The sequence below is a fragment of the Hyperoodon ampullatus genome (assembly GCF_949752795.1).
Source record: "Hyperoodon ampullatus genome assembly, chromosome: 18".
NCBI lineage: Eukaryota > Metazoa > Chordata > Mammalia > Artiodactyla > Ziphiidae > Hyperoodon > Hyperoodon ampullatus.
In genome coordinates, this window is record NC_136931.1 from 55,167,217 (window position 1) to 55,194,123 (window position 26,907).

The 26,907-nt window shown below is 57.1% G+C and overlaps 1 protein-coding gene across 1 annotated transcript; it reads right to left on the reverse strand.

The window, feature by feature from the left end:
- Nucleotides 1-1,230: 1,230 nt before the first annotated feature.
- Nucleotides 1,231-21,099, reverse strand: LMTK3 (lemur tyrosine kinase 3; the record flags this gene model as incomplete). Its single annotated transcript, XM_079724122.1, has 17 exons — nt 21,053-21,099; nt 18,944-19,056; nt 17,921-18,054; nt 17,507-17,657; nt 16,922-16,998; nt 16,319-16,437; nt 14,168-14,255; nt 13,665-13,813; nt 13,188-13,272; nt 12,982-13,103; nt 12,683-12,832; nt 9,645-12,166; nt 6,506-6,918; nt 5,043-5,178; nt 4,737-4,874; nt 2,762-2,822; nt 1,231-1,474 (listed from the first exon to the last, which is right to left on the reverse strand). Exons 2-17 carry the CDS (start codon nt 19,017-19,019, stop codon nt 1,231-1,233), a joined length of 4,665 nt encoding a protein of 1,554 aa, XP_079580248.1. The 5' UTR covers nt 19,020-19,056; nt 21,053-21,099.
- Between the last annotated feature and the right edge of the window lie 5,808 nt (nt 21,100-26,907).

Here is a 26,907-nt window from a genome sequence, read left to right on the forward strand (position 1 = left end):
CCTGACCCCTTCCCTCCTCCCTCATCCAAACTGCTTCCTTCATATACACACATGAATCTGGTACCAAGGTGACGGCGGGTGGGGGTGGAAGACAGGTTGAAGCCAGGAGATCAGAGATGCAAAGACCCAATCAGAAGAAAAAAAGAAAGATGGAGACAGAATCAGTCAAGAGACCAGGACAAATTGAGAAAAAGAAATAGAGACAAAAACCCGTGGCAGAAAGACATAATAGAGACAGGAAGGTGATGGGGACACACAGACAAGGAGAAAGAAGTAGAGATGGGGTGATACTCAGACGAAGAAATAGATGAGAAGAAAGAGGCTGAAGACATGGGATGGGAAAACAAAGACAGAACTGGGACCGGGTGAAATAGGGAGCTAAAGGGACAAAAAAACAAAAAGAAATTTGAATGGAGAAGTTCAATTGGGAAGGCAAGAGAATGTCAGAGAGGTGGGCGGTCACATGGAGAAACAGGTAAACTGAGGCACAGTTACCATGAGCAGGGAGATAGATTCTGACCCTCGAGGCAGAGGGTCTGTGCCTCGAGGCACAGGCAGTGCCGTTCTGAGGTGCGTGGGATGTGGCCATGATCCAGTGTGGGTGCTGGCAGGTCATTTCTGAGCATTTTCCTCTCCAGCCCTGGCCCTGGGACAGCTTCTGGCCACCTTGCAGAAACCCAGCTCTGACCATAACCTGCCCCCTTCCCGAACCCTCGCCGGCTCCTCGTCACCTCCTGAACTGTAAGTTGAGGCTGCAGCAGAAGTCGGTGATGCCGACACCAGACTGAGATCCAGAGAAGTGGAGAAGCCGGGGGTCTCGCTGCCACACAGGCATTTCTGCCTTTCTGAGCCTCGATGTTCCTGTCAGATGGGGCTGTGAGGATGGCCATATCTCCTGGACAGCACCCGGTCCCTGCAGCCTCCCCTCTTCATCTCCCGAAACACACACATGCCCCACGTTCCTCCAAAAAGTTGTTTTTTGTCTTTTTTAAATAATGTGAAAATGCCACGCGAAGGTTTGAACCAGAGGCCCCTCCAGGGGCCAGGCTGGGGTGGGAAAGGGGAGACGCGAGATGGGGGGGTCCAGGTCCCTGAAGCCTTCGGCCCCTGTCTGGGGCTGGGAGTGGGTGAGGAGGGGCCTCCGCTGTGCAGAGCGGCTCCAGGCCCTAAAGAGTTCAGTTCAGTTCCGAGAAAGGCGGCTCTCCAGGGAGGGGGGAGGGGCTTCCTGCCTCATTTGGCACCGAGGGGGTCAGGGGGCTCAGGGGAGCCGTCCGGCGGGCTGGGGGGCGGAGGGCCAGGGCCTCCCGTTTGGCACATGGTGGGGGAGGGGGAGGGCCCGGTCTCGGGGGCCTCCCCGGAGGCGGCGTCTGTGGTGGTGGCAGTGGCTCCATCGTCCACAGAGGATTCTACTCTCAACCCCTCTTCTGGGGGTGCAGGGGGGTCAGGTCTTCGGGGAGTCAATTCTCCACGGGGCCTGAGGATGGAGGGAGAGGAGAGAGAACTGGAATTACTGGGCAGAAAGGCTCATGGCTTCTGGCTTGCCGATCGGAGTGAAAACCAAGCCCTCACCATGGGGAGGGCCCCCCCCCCCCCCGATCTGCTCTGTCCTTTTTCTGTCCTCACTTACTCCCGCCCCCGACTCACTCTGCTCCAGCCACAGTGGTCTGCTTCCTTGCTGTTCCTCCAAGCACAGTCCTACCCCAGGGCCTTTGCACTGGCTGTTCCAACTGCCTGGCATGCCCTTAGCCCTTCCCATAGAACTCAGGCCTCCGTCGCCGTGCCCCCTCTTCAGGGGTCTTCTCCAGGCCATTCTCAGGCAAGCAGTCGTCCCCCTCACCCCCCAAGGTCATTCTATCTCACTGCACTATAGTGGGGGGGGGGGGGGGGTTTGGGCAGCGCCGCATGGCTTGTGGGATCTTAGTTCCCTGACCAGGGATTTCACCTCGGCCGTGAAAGCACTGAGTCCTAACCATGGGGCCACCAGGGAATTCCCTTCCACTATAGTTATTTTCTTTCACATTTCTCCTCTGGGATAATCGCAGTCATCGTCAAAGAGCTAGCTTCCTGTCTGCTTGCCCCTCTAGACTGGAAGATCAGAGAGGATGGGACTGCATTTGGTCACTGCTGCATCCCCAGCATCCAGTAGAGGCCCTGCACAAAGTGCCGTCCCACCAGACTTTCCCACCACGATCCCTTCTCTCCCAGCGGAAGGAGAGCCTCCCACCCATACAACAGACCCAGAAAACCAAGGTCTGTGGGGTGGAGACTCTCAACCAGGGCTACCCACCGGCCACCTTCCCACTCCACCTCACACTTCTCACCTGAGTGGCCTGGGTCAAGTCATTGCCCTCACTTCCAGTCCCTGAGCCTCGGTTTCCCTCTCTTTAAATGGGGAGCATGACCCTCGTGTCCTTTTCAAAGGAGTAGGGAAACTCTGAGATTCCTGGCATCACTCAGCACCCAGGGAACGTGTGTGAAGTGGGCAGAGCCACGCCGAGCACAGGGGTCTGAGGAAGAAGGGGGATCCGCCTGCCCCACCCCCCACCCCCCAGCCGTGGTCTCGAAACCGGCTCAGCAGCTTCCCAGCCCAGCTGCCGAATATCTAAGGACTGAGTAAAGGGATTTGGGGTTTTGTGTGATCGGGCCCTCCCTCTCCTCTCCAGGTGAAAAAAGGTGAAGTCATCCTGGATTGCTGGCCCTATGGGCCTCAGCCCTGACTCAACACTTGGCTGGTGTCCCCACGCCCTGGAACCCACCTCACCCTGTCTTCTTGGGGGCCTCCGAGAAGACCTCTGGGAGGAAGTGATATCTGGGGGTGAAATCTGAGGATGTTGCCAAGTGAAGGGTCAACCCTCAGCCCATCCCTCCTGCCCTTGACTCTGTATGTCCTCTCCTCTCCCCCCTGGAGCCTTGCCTGGCCTCCTCCCCAGCCCCCCTGCCTCCACTGGCCCCCACAAGGCCCGGGAGAAGTCTTCCTACACCAGGGGCTGATGCTGCCCCTCCCCAGCTCACAGTCCTCCCGTGGCTCCCTAGTGCCCCCAGGACAAAGTCCCCGCCCCTCAGCTTACCCTCAAGCCCTGCGGGGTCTGTCCTGCTCTCACTTCCCACACCCACCCCCCTCCACCCAACTCTGCAAGTAACCTCCAGACACACCCACTTCCCTTCTGTTCCATGAATCAGCCAAGCTCTCTCCTGCCTCAGGCCCTCTGCAAGCTGTCCCGCCTGCTAGCACGCTGTCCCCTTCCCCTTCACCTAGTTAATGACAACCAACCCTTCAAGTCCCTGGTTAAAGGACCCTTCCATCCATCACTGAGGACACAAGCCCTTTCCTCTTGTCATCTGCTTTCTCAGCAACCCTGCGTTGGCACTTATTCACTTACTGTGGGACTGTGGGGCAGTGCTGTGGGTAGGGCGGAAGGGGGCTCTCTGATCTTGCCCAGCACGGAATTCCCCGAGCCCAGTTCAGCCGATGCTCAATAAGCATCTACTTCATTAAACGCAGTAACAGCTACCAGTTAAAGACCACTGCTGCGTGCAAGGGGAAGATTAAGCCATTTAATCCCCTTAACAAACTTAGGAGTTAGATCCTGTTATCCCCCTCATTCTACAGAAACTGAGGTACAGAGAGGGAAAGCGACTTGCCCTAGGTCACCCAGCCAAGAAGTGGCAGGGCCAACACCTGAACTCAGGCACAGCGTAGGGGAGCAGGTATGGAGTCCCCCCTGAAAAGAGCCAGTTGCACCTTCCCCCTACTTAGTTCTGACCTCTGGGAACACCTCCACCTGCCTGGCCCAGTGCAAGCCCTGTATGCAGGGATGTTCTCCCAAGGTAGTGGTGAGGATTAGCATTATGGCGTAAGTGAAACGCAAGAAAGGTACCTGACAAATGCTGACTACTGGAGTGGACACAGACTCAGAGGCCAGGCAGCCAGGGTTTGTGCCCCGGTTCCTCATGCCTCTCTGTGCCTCAGTTTTCTCTTCTGTAAAATGAGGATGAGACTAGAATACACCCCATGGAATCATAGGGAGGATTAAATGGGGTAAGATGTTGCAAGCACATTCTAGGGTCTATGGGAGTGTTTGCTGTTACTGCTATGATGCTCCCTGGCCATGTCCTCTCTGCTCTGGTTCATACTAACCAGCTTTGAGATCCCTGGTTTCCTCTGGCTTCTTGTCTGCCTCTGATCAACCTATGCCCCCCGAAGGAGATGGGATCAAGATCCACCAAGTACCAGACAGGAATCTTAGCACAAAGATGGGGCAAAGATGGGAAAGAAAGAAAGAGAGGGAGAGAGGCAGGGAGAGAGAGAGAGAGAGAGAGAAAGAAAGACAGACAGAAAGAAAAATGATTTGGGGCTTCCCTGGCGGTCCAGTGGTTAAGGGGGAGCGGGTTCCATCCCTGGTCGGCGAACTAAGATCCCACATGCCAAGGGGAGCGGCCAAAAAAAAAAAAAAAAAAAAGATGGGCAAGACTCAGAGGGGATCCTTACAGAAGGGAAACTGAGGCTCAGGGAAGGGCGTGATTGCCCAAGCCCATCTGATGGACACCTCTTGGTGTGAGCGGGTTCCAGAGGTGGGTGGGATTTCACTGGTGAGCAGCCAGACCGAGAGAGGGGAAGGAAGAAACTGGGAGAGAGGCAAAGAAATTCAGAGAGATGGGGACAAGAAAGTGGGAGAGACAGATGGGGACAGAGATTGGCAGACGTGGGGCAGGGCCAAGGGTCTGAAGCACGATACCTGCGGGCCGGGCGTCGGGGGCCCGGGCGGGGGGCCCCGGGGTCTCCAGCGCAGGCGAGACGGAGAAGCGGGAGAAGCACAGGGGGGGGCCTGGAGGGGGGAGGAGGGGGAAATCCTCCGCCCACTCGAAACTGCCTCCTAGCGTTGGGGGCGGGGGGTGGGTGGTGGGTGAGGAGGGAGAGGAGAGGACGCGGTCAGACCCTCCGTCACTCCTCAGCCCTCCAACCCCGCCCCTCAGCAGGCCCCGCCCCGCCACTGCCCTTCCCATCGACCCCGCCCCCAACTCTGCCCCGCCCCGCCCCTCACCAAAGCCGCTGTCGTTGCTGGGAAACCCATCTCCGGGGGTGGCGGGGTGGGGAAGCGTCGGGGGCGCTGGGGGCGTTGACGGGTCCGTGTCCCCCTCGGGGGGGCCCTGGACACTCAGCTCGTTGGTTGGCGTCTCCTGTGAAGGCATATTAGGGGAGACAAGAGGGGGCAAACCGTCACATCCCACTCACTGCATCCCAACAAGCAACAAACCCCGCTAACATTTCTGGGGCTTCAGGCATCCCAATTTACAATCGCTCTCTCTGGAGATCCCCTAATCTGCCTTCGAAGCCTCAGGCCAGCTTTAACCTCCCCCGGCCTGAAGCTCCTCCCCCGACCACGGAGTCCCGCTCACAGCTAAGCAGTCCACTGCAGGAATTCTCTCCCGGCTCCTTAACGCGCTGCCTCCACGGAAGCCCCTAACCCAGGACTGTCTCCGTAAGTCCCGTCCCGTCTCCATGACCCTTACTCACGTCCTAGATCTCGGCCACAGGCGTCCAAGTGCGGGCCCCACAACTACCTGCTCCTATGGTCCTCCAAACCCTTAACCCATTTTGAGCATCTCCGGACCCTCCCGCGAGCCCCTAAGCCCCGCCCTCTAAAGAGGCCCCGCTCCAGTTTGTTTCAGTGCCCTAGGCCTCAGCTCCTGACCCTGTTCTCACTCAGCTCAGGAGCTTAGTATGCCCCGTCCCACGTTCATCTAGACACGGACCCAGTCCACAAGCACCACACCGCCCTGTTTTTCTCTTCAACACTAACCTCCCAGGCTAGTTACTTTTAACACAATCCTCAACCCATCTCTCTTAGCCCCGCCCCAGTTCATTAGCCTGAACCCACTACTGCACTTAGTATCTTAACACTACAAGCAGCATCTCTTTAAGCCCTACCTGCAGCTTCTCCATGGCCCATCCCTAGTGGATAAGATCCCCTCCATCCTGAGCAGGCCCCTCGGCCTCCACAACATTAGAGCGCTGGTGCAGAAACCCCATCCCGAACTTCACTAGGCTCCGCCCCCACCTTACAGACCACGCCCTAATCCTCTCACTTTCTCCTTAGCCTCTGACTACCAGGTACCGCGCTTTCCTTCCGGATCCCTTCTCATCTCCAGGCCTCCCCCTAGCTCTCCAGCACCTTCCCCCACCCCAGGCCCCACCTCTGCTCTGGACTCGGCCCTTCCCCTGGCCCCGCCCCTTCCCCTGGCCCCCGCCCCATCCCCAGGCCCCGCCCTCACCCTGCAGGCCCCGCCCCCACTTGAGGCGCGGCCTTCCTCCAGGCCCAGCCCCAATCCCAGGCCCCGCCCCTACACCCAAGGCCTCATCTGGTTCTTCAAGTCCCGCCCCATTCCCTGGCCCGCTCTCCCACGCCCCGCCCTGCAGACCCCGCCCCCAATCTAGGCTTGGTCTTCACCCAGGCCCCGCCCCTCCCTAGACCCAGCCCCGGGGTCCTGCGCGGGGGCAGCCCACCTGGTCGAAGAGGTAGACGGTCACGTCCCCGTGGAAGGAGACCATCTTGCGCTTCCTCTCCAGCTCGCTGTCCTCGGGTTCGTCGGCCCCGCGTGGAGACTTGAGCAGCCCCCGCAACGGGCGGGCCGCGTCCGCGTCGGCGCTGCTCACCACGACGGGCACCGGGGCTGCCCGCGCTCTCCCGGGGCCCCGCGGCCCCGCCAGCGCGCCCGCCGCCGCCTCCTCGTCCTCCTCCTCGTCCTCGTCCTCGTCCTCCCCGTCCTCCTCCGACGGCCCCGACGCCCCCGCCCCGCCGGCCTCCCCGCCAGCCGCCCCGGCGTCCACGCCCTCCCACGGGGGTCGCCGCGGGCCCGGCCCCGGGAACGGCGTGAGCGTGAGCGGCGGCAGCGCCAGCGAGAGCCGCGAGAGCTTGGCTGCGAGGGGAGACACCCGGTGAGCTCCTGTTCTGGGGAAACTGAGGCATGCCCTCCCGCCTAACTCTGTGTCCTCAGGTAATCTCAGCCACACAGTCTGGGCCTGTTTCCACCCTTGTGAACCAAAAGGCTGCACTGGGGGTCTCCAAGCAGAAGGGTAGCGGTCTTCCCCCTACTCCAGTGCTTAACCCTCCCCGTGGCTCCCCAGTGCCCACAGCACAAAGCCCCAGTTTCTCCCGGGGCCACCAGGCCCGAGTGCCCTGGCTCTGCTGACCTCTCCTGGTTCTGTCCCCACCTCATTCTGGCTTGACCCCCATCCAACCACATGGGCCATATCCCCATTCCTCCCACCTCTGAGCCTTTGCATAGGCTGTTCCCTCCTCTGCCTGGAACTTCCTTATCTAACTCAAGTCCTATTCACCGTCCAGCTCTGTCTGGACTTTCAAAGCCTTTGGAGGTCTCCCAAGAGGTCAGGCCAGGCAACACGCTCTGCACCCCACAGTACCAAGCACCTCGCCTTCCTAGCGGTTGATCTCAGTATAGAACTGTAATTCTGTGGCCGTGTGATTAATGTTTGCCTTGCCACAGAACAGAGACTGAGTTGGGCTCATTCTGGCTGCGTCCCCAAGCACACAGAAGTACTCAGTCAATATTTGTGAGATTAGCGAATAAATGTTCCCTGCTACACAATGTTGACCAAGGTACTTTCTTTCCCTTTTTGGCCCTCAATCGCCAGAAAGTTGGGGTGTCTAGCCATCTCCAGGTCCTTTCCCTGCCCTAAGACTCCTTGATCTCAACCTGCTGGGAGGGAAGGACTTCAGGTCCCTGGAGGAGGAAACCTCACTTCAAATCCCAAGCCTACCCTGCTCTCTTGTTGTGTGTCCCTGGACAAGCAGATCCACCTCTCTGAGCCTGTTTCCTCACTGGTAAATGGAGGGGCCACTCATTCCTCCATTACTGCATAAGTGAGCTGTGTGCCAGGCCCTGTGGGGGGCGATGGTGGGGATGAGAAGAGGGTCAGGGCAGGGCAAGGAGAAAGATGGATGTGGACCAAGTCACTCTCCACCCCTCATTCACTCAACTCCAGCTTCACCAGCCTTTTGCTATTCCCTGAACATGCCAAGTTAATGCCCATCTCAGTGTCCTCTACCTGAAACATCCTTCTCCCAGATGTCCACCTGGCTCACTTCCTTCATGTCTGCTCAGAAGTCACCTCCTCATTGAGGCCTTCCCTGACCACCCATCTCAAGGTGATGGGGTGGAGTGGGGCTTTATAGAGGAAGCTATCAAGGGATATGGATACCTAGAGGAAGGACAGGGTGACAGTCTTTCGAAATCAGGAAGGCTTCCCAGGGAAGGGGGAATTTGAGTGGGGTCATGAAGGATGAGTAGGAGTTCGCCGGATTTAAAAAAAAAAAAAGAAAAGCATGCTATTCCCAGTCTCTTCACACCCAACAACACCGACCCCCCGCCCCCACCTCAGATCCTCTGAGGCATCTTAGTTGCTCATCCCCTGTCATTTTCATGCTGCCCAGGGTCCTTCCTGACACAGCTGGTTGCAAACTCCCCACAACAACCTTGAGGAAGTGGTAGTGTTCTAATGCTGTGGGTTTGAGGAAGGAAGGTTCTGTGCTCAGTCCCCTTCCTGACCTTTCCCTCTTGAGCCTCAGGCTCCTCTGGCAAACAGAGATAACAACCCTTCCCTCAAGTGTGGCTGTGAGGTTGCCAATATAAAACAGGCCCAGTCATTTATAACTTTCATACCAGTATTTAAGGAAATCAGGCCTCTGGATGATTCCAGTGGAACCACAGTCCCTATGTCCACATCTAAACAGGGGCTGTTTATTTTACTCTCCATTTATCTTCTCTTAAATTGTCCCCTCTCTATGACAAACTATTTCCTGTGTTCCTATCAAAACTCAAGTTTCCAGAAAAGGCCTTTCTACTAGGCTTTCAAGCCACCAGTACTGCGGTGGGCAGGGCAGGGTCTGAGGCTCCCTGGGTCTCAGCCCTGGACAGCTCAGGACCTGGTGCACAGGAGGCCTGGCACAATGAATAGATAGATGCCTCAGCTTGTTGGAAAGTTTAAACCAGAGATCACGCACTGGCAGCCCAGCCCACAGAAAGGCTTCTTTTGAATTGGTTTCAACCATTAAAACACCCAGAACTCTGGCTTAAAGGGGGAAAGCAGCAGATTTGGCAACACCAGGTGGGCATTCCTGAATGGAGCTGAGAAGTGGCTGCATTTCCTCCCCGACTCCTACCGCACGTCTCCCAGCTCTCATTCATTCATTCATTCCCACCTGTCATTCATTCTCTTATATTGTCTGACCCCCTGTGGGCATCTGAGTTTGCAACCCCTAGTTGACGTGAATTGTGATATAACAGCAGGTGCTTAGAAGTGCCAGGCATTGGGCCAAAGGCTTTGGAAGTCCTAACTCATTTAACCCTCACAATCCTATTAGGCAAGTGCTATCCTTGTCATCCGTTTTTGGCAGGTGGGGAAACTGAGGCACAGAGAAGGTCATCTGTCCAAGATCACAGCTAGGAAGGGGCAAAGCCAGGATCTGAGCCCAGGGAGTGTGGCTCTAGGGTCTGCACTTGTCACCATCAGGCTGACCTGTCTGGTACCCGGGAGCCTGAGCTTCTCAACTGCACCCTACATCTTGGAAGGAGCTGGGCCTCGGGCCCCAGCCGCGCTCCCGTGCCCCCAGCAGCCTGCTCACCTTTGATCTGCTCGCTGTTCCCCTGAGGGGGTCCCAAGTCCAAGAACAGTCGTGGCATCTCGGGGCCCTTCCTCTCGGGCTTGGGGGGGTCCCCGTCTTCGTTGGGTGCTGTGTCTCCGCCGGCTCTGCTGTCTGGGACCCCGGGCTCTCCCTCGGAGGCTGCCTCCAGCCTGGCTCTCTGGGGCGCCGGCTCCGGCCTCGTCGGCTGTGCTTCCAGCGGCGGTGGAGGCGGCTGTGGCCTCGTGCTGTCGACCCATCCGGCCTTTGCGTCCACGCCGCTTCCGAGGCCGCCGCCGGGGGCCATCCCCATGCCCACTGGGGCTCGGACCCCACTCCCGAGGTCCAGCCTCCCAGCCCCGGGGGCTCTCGGTGCCCCCCCAGTCTCGGGGGCTCTCCTCTCGGTCCCGGGTTCCTGCACCCAGCTCCTGGGGGCTGGGCCAGTGGGGCCAGGGGCTGTCTCCCCGCCGTTCAGGGCCAAGGCCACTGCGCCAGGTGCCAGGGCTCTCTCCAGCGAGGTCTCTGGGGCTGGCTCCCCGTTCATGGGGGCTGGAGCCCCACTCTCGGGCATCTTCTCCCAGGGCCCTGGGGCTCTCCAAGGCCCAGTCTCTGGCAGCCTCTCCGGGTTCCTGGGGAGTCTCAGGCCCCCATTCTCTGACACCTCCTCGATCTTTGGGGGTGTCAGTCCCCCATTCACCAGCACTTGCTCTTCTCTCGCCGGGGACCCCAGGCCCCCATTCTCCAGCACTTTCTCCTCCCTCCTTGGGGGTGGCAGCTCCCCATTCGCCAGCACTTGCTCTTCTCTCTCTGGGGACCCCGGGCTCCCGTTCTCCGCCACCTTCTCCTCGACGCCCAGGGCTCTCTGTTCCCCGTTCTCCAGCACTGTCACCCCGTTCACGGGGAGGCTCAGGCCCTCGTGCGGGCTTGGGGCTTGCTTCCCGCTGTCCAGGACTGTGGGGCCCCTGCTTGGGCCCGGGGCTTTCTCTCGGTTCCCGGGGCCTCTCGCCGCCCTCCTGGGCCCTGTCTCGCGGGCGGCTGCCCCGTTCTCCCCCAGGAGCTTCCTTGTCACGTCCTCCCGCAGGGACATCAGCAACTGCTCGGTGCTCACTTGAACTACGAAGGTCGGCTTCTCCCGGGCCCCCGGGAGCGGGAGGGGACCCGGGTCTGGGGGTGGCCGGGGCGCTCCCGGGTCGGGGGGCTCGGGGGGAGCCCGTGGTCGAGGGACCCCTTCCTCCTCTGCTGCCCCCCCACCGGGGAAGGCTCCCTCGGGGGAAAAAGGGGTCTCGGTCTCGTAGCCGCTGTCGCCCGGTTTGGGGCCCGGAGACGACAGGCCTGAGCCGGGACTGGCCACGGCCGAGGGGGGGTCGGGGGACACGGCCGGGTCCGCGGGGGCCCGAGGAGGTGGCGGCGGCGGGGGGGGAGCGGGAGGTGGCCCCCGCCCGGGGTACTGGGGCGCCGCCGCCCCCATGAGGGGGTCCAGAAACTCGGGGGGGGCCGAGGCGGGGGGGTTCAGGGGCAGGTCGGCCAGGGAGCCCCGCTCCGCCCGCAGGGACGAGTCGTCCTCGGGGGGATGGGGGCAGCCAAGAGCAGGGTGGCCGCCCCAGCCGGCGACGGCGTCCCCCCGCTCCAGGGGCAGGCAGGAGCAGGCCCCCTCGCGGCTGCACAGGGGACAGGGTAGGGGGCCCCGGCGGCTGGGGCCCCCCCCAAGGCTGCTGCTGTCTTCCCCCGGGGAGCTGCCCTCCTCCTCCTCCTCTTCCTCTTCGGCCCACGGGGTGGCCCCCCGCTCCCCCAGCACCTCGGCGGGGTCTCCTGCCAGGGTCTCCCCGGCGCCCCGGCCCTCGGGGTCCCAGCCGCTCAGGAGGAAGCTGCCGGAGGCTGAGGACTGGGCCGGGAAGGGCCGGGCCGCCGGGAAGAGGGGGGAGGCCCAGGTCTCGGACACCAGCTGGGGGACCTCGGGGGGGGCCTGGGGGGCCTGGGGGGCAGGCACTCCTGGGTCCAGGGGGTCCCAGTCATTGGGGAAGAGGGGCTCTGGCGGGGAGCCATGCTCCTCGAGGCGGATGTAGTATTCACTGCTCACGGAGGGGCTGCGGGCGCTGATGACCGGCAGCACGCTGGGCGTGGACAGCGCCTCGTAGAAGGGGTTGGAGGGGTTGGCGTGGGGGGCCGGGGGTGCGGACGCCGGCTGCCAGGTGGGTGCCCCCCCGCCCCGACCGGCCCCCCGCCGCGCCTTCTCCCACAGGCACTCAAGGTTGAGGCCACGGCTACTCTCGGTGACCGTGAGCACGTCGTCCGGGTCAGCCCCAGGGAAGCCATCCAGAAGGGGGAACGGAGAGGACAGGGTCCCCGGGCGGGGCACGCTGTGCTGCGGGGGCCAGGGCCAGGGGAAGGGACCATCTCGGGGGGGCGGCGGCGGCGGCGGGGGCCTTGGGGGCCGCTCAGAGAGCAGGTAGGTGAGCTGCAGTTGCAGATCAGAGGCCGAGGGGCGCTGGGCAGGCGGCCGCCAGCAGGACTGCAGGATGTCGTACCTGGGGGAGGGGGAGGAGGCAAGAGTGAGGAGGGCAGAGTCCTGGGGGGAGGGGGGTCACCGGGGGTGGGCAGAGACCAGGAGAAAGTGGGGGGCAGAGACCCAGGGAGAAGAGGACCGAGACCCAGAGAGAGGGGGGAACAGAAACCAGAGAGAGGGAGACAGAGAGCTAGAAGAAGAGAGGACAGACAGCAAGGCGCATGTGCGGAAATGACGGTTAAGGTGGCCTTCGCGTTTGGGTTCCAAGTTTTGGAATCAGAGACAAGCAAGCAGCAGGGCTCTTCTAGGGCTGGAGAAACTAGGTTCAAACACCAGCTGTCACTCCATGCCTCAGTTTCCCTGCTCCAAGTAGCAGATGCTGGCGGAAGGGGTGGGGACGTCCCCACTCCATTCTAGCGCTGGCAGCAAGTGGTGCAATTGTGGAGGGGGGAGAGTGTGAAATGAGGCGGGGGATTCTGGGATCATCCTGGGGTGGGAGGTGGAAGGTCAGGGGTCCGGGGTCAGGCCCCGCCCTCACCAGTAGTCCCCATAAGGCAGCTTGAGCCTCGGCCTGGCCAGCTTGACGTGCTGCTGACGCACGACGAAGGCGAGGACCTCCTCGTCTGATAGGTGGCGGTAGGGCTGTGCCCCAAACTCAAACAGCTCCCATAGGGTCACCCCTAGGGACCTGAGGGGAGCAGAGGGCAGAGGAAGGTCAGAGCCCTGCCCTAACGGGCCAGGGGGCCCGTCCAGGCCTCAGTTTCCCCAACCGTAGAACCTGTGAGCCTTCCGCCTTCCTTGCCCTCCTCGGCCGCCCCCCCGGCCCGGGCCCCTCACCAGATGTTGCTCTCGCGGCTCTGGTCCACCACCATGAAGGTCCCGTGCAGCTCCCCGAGGAGCTCGGGCGCTGCCCAGCGCAGCGGGATCCACAGGCGCTCGGGTGTCAGGTAGTAGTCCTCCTGGGTGTGGGCGGCACGGGGCGCGGTCAAGCAGGCCGGGGCGCCCCCCGCCCCCTCCCAGCTCTGATGGAGGCCAGCCCTCACCTTGTAGTTGCTGTGCGCCAGCCCGTAGTCTCCGATGCGCACGGTGAGGTCGGAGGTCAGCAGGCAGTTGCGCAGGGCCAGGTCGCTGGGGGCGGGCGAGGGGGGCGAGGTAAGAAGCGGGTAGCTTGGGGAAGCCCGCCCCCCTTCCTAGACCCCGCCCACTTTCCCTCACTGCTCCCCTTCCCTCTTCTTTTCCTCCCTCCTCCTCTCCTCCCTTGACTCCTCCCCCTCCACTGACTCCTCCCTCTCTTCTGTGACCCCTCCTCCCTTCCTGACTCCTCCCCTACTCTCCTGACTCCGCCTCTTCCCCCTGACCCTCCTGGGCTTTCACCCCTTTTTGTGTCTCCCACTCAGGCCTCCTTCCATCCTTAAACCCCTCCCCTGTGGCCTCACCTCCCACCCCCCGGAGCCTGGCCTCTTTCCCCTAAGTAGTCCCCTCCCCCCCGCAATTCCTCCCGGTGGCTCCCGGGCTGCCACCTGTGCACATAGTTGTGGGAGTGGAGATGTGCCAGCCCGCGGGCGATCTCCAGGCCCATCCTCTGCAGTGTCCGCAGGTCTCGAGGGGGCAGCTCAGGGGACAGGCCCTCGGGGGGCCGCTGGGCCCGGAGGTAACGCTTCAGGTCCCCCTGGGAGAGAGGGCAGGGAGGGGTCAGCACCACCGCCCCCTCCCAGGCACCCACACCAGGCAATCCGAGGCGAGGATGGGACGACCTCTGCCCTCAGTGGGCAGCCCCCTCTGGGCCTCAGTTTCCCCTGCTGCTTAGAAGCGCACAGGAACAGCACCCACCCACCTCATGCGCTAGTTCAGGGCGCACCACCTGGGGAGTGAGCGCTCATCTACAGAGATGGCAGTGCTTGTCACAGGTCTTGCTATGATGATGATGATGATGATGACGTCATTGCTGCAGATCCCTAGGAACTGCCCTGAGCCCTCACCCCGCCCAGCTCCCGGCTCTGCCTCCCCCGCCCCAGACCCTCACCAGTTGACAGAACTCCATAATCAGCAGAAAGGGCAGTGTCTCCACGCAGACGCCCAGGCACTGGAGGACGTTGGGGTGCTGCAGGCTCCTGCGAGGGGAAGGGGGTTCCCTGGGTCAGGAAACAGCCCCTTCCATCCCACCCCAGCCCTGTGTCCCACCCCACCTCCCAGCAAAACCAAACTGTTGCTTCAACCTCTTTGGTCTCAGTTTCCTTACTCCTTCCCCACATCCCCACCTCAGGACCACCCCACTGTCTCCCAGTCCCTGAGCCAAACCCCCAGGCACCTCCTTGCCCCTCCTTCTGGCTCACCAGCCCCTCAGCCTTTCTTCCTGCCCCCTGACTCTTCCCCCTCCCCTGCCCTCCCTACAGCCCCAGATCAAGCCTCCTCCTCACCTCCTGGACTCTTCTCAGCCTCCTGCCGGCCTCCCTGCCTCCAGTCTCTCCCTTCCAGTCTGTCCCTGACCTGATGCCCACCTGCTCACGACCCTCCATGGCTCCCCGGTACCCTGGGACAGAGCCTGGCTCACTCCTCGGTCTCTCCTGCCCCTTTGCCTTCCCCAGCATCATTCTTCACGCCCGTGTACTTCTCTCCAGACTCACAGGTGCCTGCTTAGGCTCCAAGCCTTTTGCATGTACACTTCTTTCTGTGGAGAACACTCTCCTCTCATCAAAGTCCTCCTCATCCCTTAGTTTCAACATCATTTCCTCAAGAAATGTCACTGTCCCCTCCAACACTGGGGGATGCCCCTCTTTTATCCTCACATTGTGGATAAGGGTCAGGCTTGGGGGTCTGAATCCTGTCTCCATCTTTCCCAAGTGTGTAACCTCACAGAAGTCATTTCACCTCTAGATCTGATCTAACACGGGAGCCACCGGCCATATGTGACAACCGAGCTCTCAAAATGTGGCAGAGGTAGCTGAGGAAAGACATTTTGAACTTGATTGCATTTTATTTAAGATAAATTTAAATAGCCATATGTGGCTAGTGCTTGCCAGCACAGGCCTAGAGAGAGACAGGCAAGGAAGCAAGTAAAAGGATGAAATAATGACAAACTAGGATACGTGTTACGCAGAAAATACACAAGTTGATGCGATGGAGCATCCCAGGGTCCTCCTTAGGTGGGAGAGGGAGAGAGAAAGACAGAGAGAGAGAGTGTGTGTGTGTGTGTGAGTGTGTATGTGTGAGGGAAGGCCTTTCTGATCTGGGACCCAGGAAGGGCAAGGGTTCCCACCATCTGAAACTGGGGCTGGGTGAGGCAGGAGTGATATTCTAGACAGAGGGAACAGCAAGGACGGCGGTCCTGCGGCAGGAAAGAAGCTGGCGTATGGGAGGGTCAGTGGGGAGACCGGGTGGCAGGGGCGAGAGGGCTGGTGGCAGGAAGGGAACAGGGCTTGTGGGCTGTAGGGACCACTGGGACTTTGTCCTCCGGGCCACAGAAAACCATGGGAGGTTTCAGAGGAAGGGGCTGATAAAATCTCTGGGCAAAGCTCACTTTTACAACCCTCTGACAAGAGGTCCCCGTGTATGCACCCTTTCCATGACAGGGCGCTCACTACCCCACAGGGCATTCATGGAACAAATGTTTATTTAATTCTTGTCTAGAAGCCCTTAGAGTGGAGGGGAGACCAGGCAGGGGAGGGACAGGGTCCTGCCTTCCCAGACCTCCCAGTCCAATGGGGGCAGCGGTGGGAGGACCCTGGTCTGTGATTCTGATTCTGTCCTTCCTCACGCACAAGCAGGGGCCTGAGGAAGGGAACCACCTTGAGGTACCCAGTGCCTGACACAGGGTCACCTCGCATCCTCTCAGCTGCCCTCTGCATGAGGCTGCTCAGACTTCCTGGACTCACTTTCCAGAGGAAGATACTGAGGTTCAGAGTGGAGAGGGGCAGGTCTCCGGCTCAGCTTCTGTGCCGTCCCCTCGCCTTCATCACACTGCCTTCATTTCCCTGGCTCTGTCCCAAGGAAGAACCTGAGGCTCAGGGAGGGAAATTCTCTGGACTGAGGGGCACAGCCCGGAAAACGTAGATGGAGGATTCGAATCCAGATCTGACCCCACACTGCACTCCCACTTCCAACTGTTACCTCCCTGAGGCACAAACTCAGATATTTGGGCCTTCCGAGCCCCACGTCCACCGAGAAGTCCCCATACCTGTACGGCTGTGCTTCTGAGATGAACTTGCGCTGCTCCAGGGGCCCTGCGCTGGCTCGGAGCTCCTTTACCACCACCTGGGCTGGGGTGTAGTCCGAGAAAATCTCTCCCAGGATCACCTGATCAAGGGGGACCCAGGAGGCAGCGCCTGTGGTTTCCCCAGTCCCATCCCAGGGACCACCCTCCACCCCACCATATGGCTCCCATCTTCCCCCTCTTTCCAGCCTCTTCCTTCCAATCCCACCACCCTCGTACTCCCACCAGACGCGGGGTTAGAGACTCACAGGCCCAGAGTCCGATGGACGCAGGGACGGGTGGAAGGATGGACAGACGGACGCGTGGAGAGCCGGATGGCGAGGCGGAGTGGTCAATGGAGTGAGGAGGGAGGCGCTGACCGACAGGTGGCGGGGGGATGGAGTGGACGGGAGTGGGTGAGAGGTGAACAGAGGGGAGGGCAATGGGTGGGCTGAGGGGGGCAGGGGGACGAGGCAGGGGGCAGATGAGAAGTGGTGTGGTGGGAGCAGGGGGGATGGACACAGAACAGGAGCATCGCCCTGGATTGTACGCACCCTCCACCGCCCACCCCCAGCCCCACTTACTTACCTTCCCGAACCAGCCACTCCCAATCTCCTGCAGGTAGCTGAGGTGCTGGCGGCTAAGGCCCAGGGGGGTGGTCATGTCTGGTGGGGGGCAAAAGGGAGAGGCACCTGAGCCTCTCTGCCCTCCCAAGTGCCATCAACACCCCTTAATCCAGTGGGAACTGGGGTCAAAGCAGACACAGCAAATCTGTTTTCATTGGCTGCCCCAACATTCCACGATGGGATCTCTGCCTCCTCATTGGCCGCCCACAAGGTTCCAACGTCCAATCTGTTTTTCCCTTTGGCATCCCAAGATCCTATGACATGACTTCAGCGTGCCATTGGCTACCTCTGACATTAAGATCTAGGCTGACCTTACCATTCAGTGCCCCACAAGAATCCCCAAATCTGGTTGTGGATGAAGCAATGGCTTCTACCAAGCTGTTCTCTGACTTCCTTCAAGCTGCTTCCAAGATTCCGGGGCTCCCACCTCCGCCTCTCCCCTTGGCTGCCTTGGGCCTCTGCGCCCTGTTCCCAGAGGGAAAACTCTCAGGGGCTTCCACCCTGTCCCGTGGGGCCATGAGGCCCTAGTCAGGGTGCGGGGCAGTACCTGAGTGTGATGGCTGCGGGGCAGGCATCGGCAGGGAGACCTCGGCCAGAGGGAGAATGTAGACATCAGGCAGCGACTGTGAAGAGGAGGTCTCTTCTGCGGGGGGAGTGTACTCCCCGGAGCAATCCTCCCCTTCTGGGTTCTCAAACTCCTGGGGCCGGGAGGGGGGAGGGGTGGGAGAACACAGGGCTGAGACATGCCGTGGTTCTTCTCATCAATACTATCCCCGTCTTTCTCACAACTGTCCCCCAATCCCAGTCCAATTCCCATCCCGAGGCTCTAGACCTTGCCATAACTTCAGGCCTGAAGGGCTCTCAGACTCACTACGCCGCTCCCCCTCCTACCACCTGGACTGAGGGGGAAAGGACTTGCTGGCGTCTTCCTCCCGACCTTGAATCCCCTCATGCACCTCACCTTGAAGCCGACATCGCCCCGTTTGCAGCACAGACAGGTGAGGAGGAGGAAGATGAAGGCCAGCAGGCCAGAGCAGGAAATGAGGACCACGGCATAGGGAGGAGCCAGAGGGGCCCGGCCCTGGGCGAATCCATCTGTGGGCACAGGACTGGGCTGGGGTCCCGGCTTCAAAGCCCTGGCTCCCGGATTCCTTGCCCCTCCTCGTCCAGCTAGTCTTCACTACGACTCCCATGATGCTCTGCAACCAGGGGCCCCTTGGCAGAGGAGCCGGATGGCCCAGGGCATTGTGGGAGTTGTAGTTTGGGGCCTTCTCAAGTGGTTGGGTTGGGGGTGGGGTCCCTCCTCTCGCCCCAAGCTGGGACGCCCCCCATCACCTCACCCCCCAGGCTTGGATGAATTTCAGTGAGGACTGAGGGAAGGAGGAGTAATAGTGGAGCCTGGAGCTCTCAGAATTTAAAATACGCTCCCACGACAGCCTTCTTACCCCCTGTTTGGGGAAGAGGATGAGCCCCCAAATGCAGGCTGGGAGAATATTCTTGCCCCATGCTGGAACCTCCTAGTTACGGGGGTTGAGGCTTGTTTCGTTTAGGGACGCTTGGGGCACACACATGTCCTCTGTTCCCAGCCCAAGTCCCTGAGAAGGCAGCTCCGCAAGCCATGGGTCTCCCCCAAAGCTAGAGACAGCCTCCAATGCTGTGTCCCCCTTAGAAACAGTATTCCTCCCCTCTGTCCCCAATTCTCCCAGAGGCCTTGTCCTTCCCCGGCTCCCTACACACACCTGCACACACACATGCGTGTGCACACACACATGTTGCCCGAACGGACCCCCTCCCCACCCAGCCCCCAGCCTTCCTCCCACAGGCCCTGCTAACACAGGCACCGTCCCCGCGGCTCCCCAGGCCCTGGCTCGCTGCGGGAAGACGCCACACAGGTGATGGAGCCAGAGCCCCGCAGACAGACCTCCAAGGCAGGCCGGGGTGGGGGTGGGGGCCGCTGGACAGCCGGATGGCCGGACAGACTTACCTGGGTGGGCCGGGGACGCCAGGCAGCCAGAGGTGGAGACGGCCGCAAGGAGGATGAGGGCGCCGGGGGCAGGCATCTTGTCGAGGATGGAAGGGAGGTGGAGGTGGTGGCGGCTGGGGAGGAGGGGGGGGCGGGCCCTCAGCCCCCAGCCATGGGGACCCGCGCGACCCTGGCCTCCCCCCAGCCCAGGAGAGGGGCAGGAGACTCAGGACAGGGGGAGGGAGGGGCTGCTTACTGGCTCAGGTACCCCCCTCCCCCTCCTTGAAGGGACAGACAGATGAAGGGATGGAGAGGCGGACAGAGGAGAGGAGCTGGGGAGCCGGGGTTGCTGGGGGGGGGAGAGGGTAGGATGGGGGGGAGAATGAGGGCCCCGCCCCCGAGGGCAGCCGGGATTGGGGGAGCAGAGAGCCTGTCAGAGGAAGGGTGGGAGGAGGGAGGATGGAGGGAGGATGGAGCGTCGTCATGGCAACTGGCTCCCCAGTAGCATTGGCTGCCAGGAGGGAGGGGAGGGGGAGGGACAGACAGGGACCAGCAGACCCTTGTTGGGGGGGGGACACAGGGCCCACAGTGCCTGGCCTGGACACTGCTGTGACATGCTACCAGCAGGGACACGTGTGCTCCGCGCCACGATGCAGATGTCAGGCAGGCACACGCAACCCACACATGGCTGACACATGTCGCAGAGACCCTCATAGACAAGCACATCACATACAAAGGTGGACAGCTATCGGCAGACGGGGACACGTACACGTCACACACAAAGACGCAGGGATGATAGGCTGCAGTAAGAACGCACAGGCAGGCCGGCCCCCTGCACAGATGCACCCGGCCACGCAGGAACGTCAAATGCATCACAAAGACCCACACATGCCACAGACAAAGTAAAGCCCCAAATCCACAGACACACACGCCACAGACAAAGATCCACACAGACATCACGGTGACGTGTCAAGGTACAAAGTCTCGAACACAGACATTCCTCAGACAAATGGGCAAAAAAGAAGACCCACAGACACACGCATCACATACACAGATAAACACAGACATGCACATCATACAAATATGCAGACATCACTTGCACAGAGACATACACATGACACACACTAACACAGACACAAGTATACCATGCACGAATATACACAGACACACAGCGGATACATGGAGAGACCAGCACATCACATATGCAACTACATACACACAACACACACACATATATAGATACAGATACATCAAAGGTACACACGTCTCACACAGACCCATTTCACTCACATGAATACACAGAGACACATGTCACACACCCAGATACACATGTACAAGCACAACTCACACATGGATATAGATGCACGGCACATTCAAAGACTATACAAAGCTACAAAAGTCACCTACAAAAATACACATAAATATATTACACTGATACATACATATTACATACACATATACACAGTCACACACATTTTACATACAAGAAACACGCAGACACAACACAAGCACACACATTGAACACACAGATACACCATTGCATACCTAAACATACCTGGGCACACACATCACAGATGTACGTACACACATTTCACACAAGGTTACAAAGACACAGTACCCCACCGTAGTCACATATCACATACACAAATCCACACAGGCATACAGAACACATACAAAGATACACACGGACACACGCATCACAAATACCCACATTTGCTATGAGGTTACATAGCCATTACACAACATAGGCACTTGCCTCATACAAAAGATACATGATCATAGTTTATTTATTTATTTTATGAGCATATACTGCGCGCCAGGCATTGTTCTCAGCGTTTCACACATATTACTTTTAAATCCTGACATCTGCCTCAGAGACAGGTTCTTTTATCGTTCCCATCGTACAGATGAGGAAACAGGCACAGCCGAGGAGCAGACATCTGCCCCAAGGCACACAGCCGGGAAGTGGCAGACTGGGGACTGGAACTCGGTCCGTCAGGGACACAGACAAAACAGACAAGGACGCACACATCACGTGCCAGGCCGCCGCCGTCTCGGGGTCACCCTCCCCCACCCCCGCCCCCGCAGAGCACCCCGAGCTGCAGACACACCGGAAGCACGGACGCCCACCCTGCGCGCGGACGTCTCTGTAGTCAGTGAGCCCCTGCGATGCGTCCCTCCCGGCTGAGGCTGGGCGGGAGCTGCGCATCTCAGGCGCAGTCTCACTACACACAGCGGAGGCGACCCAGACACCCCCTCCCCAGAAGGCCCACCCCCGCCCCCCCGCCCCCCAGTAGGGGTCGAGGACCCACCGGGTCCAAAACGCGCAGCCGGCGCGCTCAGAACAGGCGACCCGAGGGGAGGGGGAGGGAGAGAGGTTCAGTGAGGCTCATTGGAGAAACTGAGGCAGGTTCATCAAGCCAGGAGGGGTGGTAGGGAGGGGGTGCCGGCACCAGGGCTGCAGGGTGGACTGACCATATGCAGGTAGAGAGTACGGAAGTGGGGGCTGGGGGATAAGGAAAGATGCAATTATCTGCCAGGGTGGCTGAAGGGCACAGACCCTGGAGAAAGCAGAGGCTCATGGGAAATGTAGTCCCATCCCTGAGACTTGTGGGAAATGGAGTTCTGGTTCATCCAGAAGGGAGGCTCGGGTTAATCGTCACCTTCCCCCGCCCGCGCCCCCACCCCGAGGAAGCGGCGGGTGGGTGAAGGTAGCAGGAGGCGGGGCACAGCTGCCTGAGTCTTTGGAAATGACGTGGGCAGAACTCTTGAGCCCTAGGGAACGGCACAGGTGGTGTTGCAGTCCTAACTCTGTCCCTGGTTTGCTGTTAGTTCATTTATTCACTCAACAGACGTTCATTAAACCCACTGTGCTCAGCCAGGCCCTATGCCAGAATTTGGGGGTGCAGCACGGAACAAGTCAACCCCTTCCCTGCGTTGACTTTGGGTGTGGGTAGGTGCATGTCACAGGGACTTGTAGAAAGTCCTCTAGAGTTTTTCAAAATAAGAACAGTGAGCCATTACCGAGGGCTGGCATCAAGTCTGGGGGTTGTGACCAGAGTTTATGAAAAATAAGATAGAATAATCTAGAACATCCGGAGGAAATATATATATATTCCTCCCACCCCCCTTCCACCCGCCCCTCCATGGGTCACAGTAAAAGAAACAAGAGAGTACACGGTAATAGCTGAAATACCATCTAAGAGAAAGTGACATGAAACTGAGGCCCGTGGGAATGAGCCAGAGAACAGGAGAGGGAACAGTGTGTTTGGGCAGAGGGAACTGCACGTGCAAAGAGGAAGGTAGGAGGTGGCTGTTGGGGAGGGGGAGGAATGAGTACAAATATTTAGTTAGTTCTCATTGCAGGCCAGGCACTGATGCACACCCACCCTCACCGGCCCCTTCCTAAGATGGAGGCAGCCACTGGGCAAACTGGAACACAGACATGCAACTTCTAACAGTGCTAAATGCAATAAGAAAGAGGATGGGAGGGGTGTAATTTAGGTTGGGGTAGGAGTCAGGGGAGGCTTTCCTTGAAAGGTGACAGTAAAGCCCAGATCTGTGAGGGGAAGGAAAGAGGTAGGAGGAGAGCACCGCAGAGAGTACTAGGGCAGAGGGAATAGCACTGGGGGTGGCTCTGAGACTGGACAGCCCTTGGGGCCTCAAGAAGTGAATAGGAGGCTGGTGTGTTTGGGTCTGAATGGGCAGGAAGTGGGGACATGAGTAATGTCACTGGAGAGAGAGATGGGCCAAGCCTGATGAGGAATTTGAATTTATTCTCAGCCATTGAGGAGCTATCCAAGAGTTCTAAGCTGGGGAGGGATGGGATCTGCCCTTGGTGCTAACAGGCTCTCTCTGCCTGTGGTGTGGGCAGAGACTGAGTGCAGAAGCTGGGAGTCCAGGGAGGAGGTGACTTCCATGGTCCAGGTAAGAGACGGAGGTGGAGGCAGAGAGGAGCAAATCGCTTCAGGACAATAACAAGTGTTGACAAGGATGTGGGGAACTTAGAACCGTTATACACTTCTGGTGGGAAAAGTGCGGGCACCTTAGAAAACGGTCTGGCACTTCCTTAAACAGGTAAACACAGAATTACTATGTGGCTCAGGAATTCTGCTGCTAGGCATCTCCTCAAAGAAATGAAAACACATGTTCACACAAACATTTGTATGTGAATGTGCATAGCAGCCTTGTTCATAATAACCAAAACGCGGGAGCAACCCAAATGTCCGTCAACTGATGAATGGATAAACAAAACAGGTGACATTCATACAGTGGAATATTATTCAGCCACCAAAAGGAATGAATTAGTGGTAGATGCCACAACATGGATGAACTCAGCTTGTGGGATCTTAGCTCCCTGAACCCTAACCCTAATCCGACCAGGAATTGAACCCGGGCCCTTGCAGTGAGAGTGCAGAGTCCTAACCACTGGACCACCAGAGAATTCCCTGAACTGTACAATTTATTTACTTATTTTTATTTTTTTAATTTTAAAAATTTTTATAAATTTATTTATTTATTTTTGGCTGCATTGTGTCTTCGTTGCTGTGCGCGGGCTTTCTCTAGTTGTGGCGAGCGGGGGCTACTCTTCGTTGTGGTTCACGGGCTTCTCATTGCGGTGGCTTCTCTTGTTGCTGAGCACGGGCTCTAGGCGCACAGGCTTCAGTAGTTGTGGCGTGCAGGCTTCAGTAGTTGTGGCACGCGGGCTTAGTTGCTCATGTGGGATCTTCCCGCACCAGGGCTCGTGATTCTTAATCACTGCACCACCAGGGAAGTCCATGAACTGTACAATTTAAATGGGTGAATTGCATGGTATGTGAATTTTGTCTCAATAAAGCTGTTGAAAATTGCTTCAGAGGGCTTCCCTGGTGGCGCAGTGGTTGAGAATCTGCCTGCTAATGCAGGGGACATGGGTTCGAGCCCTGGTCTGGGAAGATCCCACATGCCGCGGAGCAACTAGGCCCGTGAGCCACAACTACTGAGCCTGCGCATCCGGAGCTTGTGCTCCTCAACGGGAGAGGCCACAACAGCAAGAGGTCCGCGTACCGCAAAAAAAAAAAAAAAAATTTATTTGGCTGCATGGGGTCTTAGTTGCGGCACGCAGGATCTTTGCTGAGGCACGGGGGATCTTTCATTGTGGCGGGCACGAGGGTTCTTCCTTGCAGCGGGTAGGCTAGGCTTCTCTCTAGTTGTGGCGCATGGGCTCTAGAGCGTGGGCTCAGTAGTTGTGGCATGCAAGCTTAGTTGCCCCCCACAGCCCAACCCCAGCATGTGGATTCCTAGTTTCCCGAACAGGGATCGAACCAGCGTCCCCTGCATTGGAAGGCAAATTCTTAACCACTGGACCACCAGGGAAGGCCTTTTTTATAAATAAAGTTTTATTGAAACACAGCCACGTCAATTCCTTTATGTATCGTCTATGGCTCTTTTTTTTCTTTCTTTTTAAATAGAAATATAGTTAATTTACAATGTTGTGTAACTATATGCATATATATATATATTTTTGTACATATGTACATATGTATATTCTTTTTCAGATTCTTTTCCATTACAGGTTACAAGATATTGAGTATAGTTCCCTGTGCTATACAGTAGTTCCTTGTTGTTTATCTATTTTACATACAGTAGTGTGTATATGTTAATCCCAAACTCCTAATTTATCTCCCCCCCGCCCCATGGCTCTTCATGCACTGCAAGAACAGAGTTGAGTGGTAATACAGACCATATGGCCACGAAACCTAAAATATTTATCTGACCCTTTACAGAAAAAAATTTGCCTCCCTACCCCTGGAATGTCAGGAGACCCTTACGTGGGCTTCTTAGTGCCCTAGGGCTGCACTGTCCACTATGGTTACCTCCAGTCGCTTAGTCATTTAAATGTAATGTAGTTGTGTAGGAACACTAGGGACAGGGATTCTTGGGGGCCGTCTTGGAGGCTGCCTGCTGCAATCTGGGACCAATATCACATGGGGTGCAAATGACTGAATACTATCCAGCCCTGTTTGTCTGTGACACTCAGCTTTCAGACCTATGGCTGAAATGTTCCCAGTGGCCAGTGACACTCCTGACAACCCCCGGGGGACCTGCTCTTTTCCCGTGACCTTGATGCCCTTTCTACATCCATCTGGCTGTCCCCATGTCATCTGGCTTTGAGCTTGTGTGTTTTCACGTCTGCTATTAATTTAAATGAGGCAGAGTCTACCCTCTGAATGCAGAGAATGAAAAGTTGTGGGTTTTATCGTACCTTTAGCATAAAGGGAAAAGAGTGCCTGCCTACGATGCTCCATTGGTCTGACAAAGGCATCTCATCAAGTATGCCTTTGAGGAATTCAGAGCTAGCAGTTAAAACATGATTAGCAGCAGATAGGAGAATTCATAGGCATGATTACATTGCTGGGTGGGGCTGCAGGGCAAAAGGGCCGGGGTTTTGTTTTGTTCTGTTTAAATCTGGTGCTGGCTAATTGGTGTGTGTACTTAGAATTAACTCATGAAACTGTTCACTTCTGAAATGTGTTCTCTTAACATATGTACTTGGTAGTCCAAACTTTATAAAAAATTTTATTGCCAGGGAAGCAAATTATCAAATAAGATAACTCATTAGTGTCTCAAGCTTTTTAGAAACAGAAGTGCCTGGTGGATATGTGAAGCAATTATACTCCAATAAGGATGTTTAAAAAAAAAAAAGAAGTGTCTGGTGGTTAAGAGCCTGGGCTGTCTGCCTTTAGATCCCTGCTGTGCCACCAAGGCTGTGTGGCTTTGGGCAAGTTACTTAACCTCTCTGACCCTTAATTTGTACATCTATAAAATGAAGATAATGCCTTTCAGACAAAATTGCCTGAGATAAAGAGAGGAAAGCATTTAGTAGAATAGCTGTCACAGAGCAGATGTTGAATACACGATACCACTGTTGTGTTTGTCATAGTTGTGATAAACGGGTAAAGAGATGGAAAATGCAGAACCACTATGCCAATAAAAAATGGTCAAAGGACATGAACGGAAAAGTCACAAGGCAGAAATACAGTGGATTACAAGCCTGTGGAAAAGCATTTACCCTCGGTATTGTCTTAATGGTACGTATTGCTTTCTGAAATGCCCTATCCACTTAGTTATTTACTTATTTACTGTTCATTCATCTCCCCTCACTTCATCCACTAGAACGAGTCTGTTTTGTTCATTGCTGCCTCTCCAATGCCCAGAACTCTGCCAGCCTTGTAGCAAGTGGTCAATAAATATTTACTGACTCAATGAATGAATATAGAAATGAAAGCAAGATTTAACTTTCTCTGACCAATAGTCAAACTCTAATAAAATTATAACATTCAATAGGGAGGATGTGGTGACACAAACTCTGCCTTACTGTGCTTATTGTAAACAAGTGGAAATTATTTTAATCTTTCTAGAAACTGAGTTGGCACTCGTACCCAGTAATTCCATTTCTGGGTCTCTGTGGGAAGGAAATAATGTAAGATCTGCACAAGAGTTTGTGCACAAAGATTTTCTCTGTTGCATTATTTGTATCAGTAAAAAAAATGAGGTACAAAAGATATGTATAATAAGTTTATATATTTATAATAGAGGAAAGGCTGTAAATCATGGAATAGCAATGTTATGGAATATTATGCAATTATTTTAAATGAAAGGGAAACATGTTTTGTGATATATTAAGTAAAAATAAGCAGAAAGTGGAAGTGCTGTGTAATGTATTCTCAACAAGAAATGGAAGAAAATGTTTCAATTTTAAATTATTGGAAGTCTCCATAGCCAATAATGGGGTCAGAATCACCAGTGGTTTTGCTTTTCCATCTTTCACTTATCTGTAGTTTCCAAATTTTCTACACAAACATGGATGCGATTTTTTTGGTAGCCACAAAGAAAGAAAATCATTTTCAGAGAGAAGTCTTTACTTCCTCTGACCAGTCAGGGATTCAGTTCTGGTGATGGTGGAAGGAATCCAAAATGCAGAAACAGCGCTGGGCACAAACATA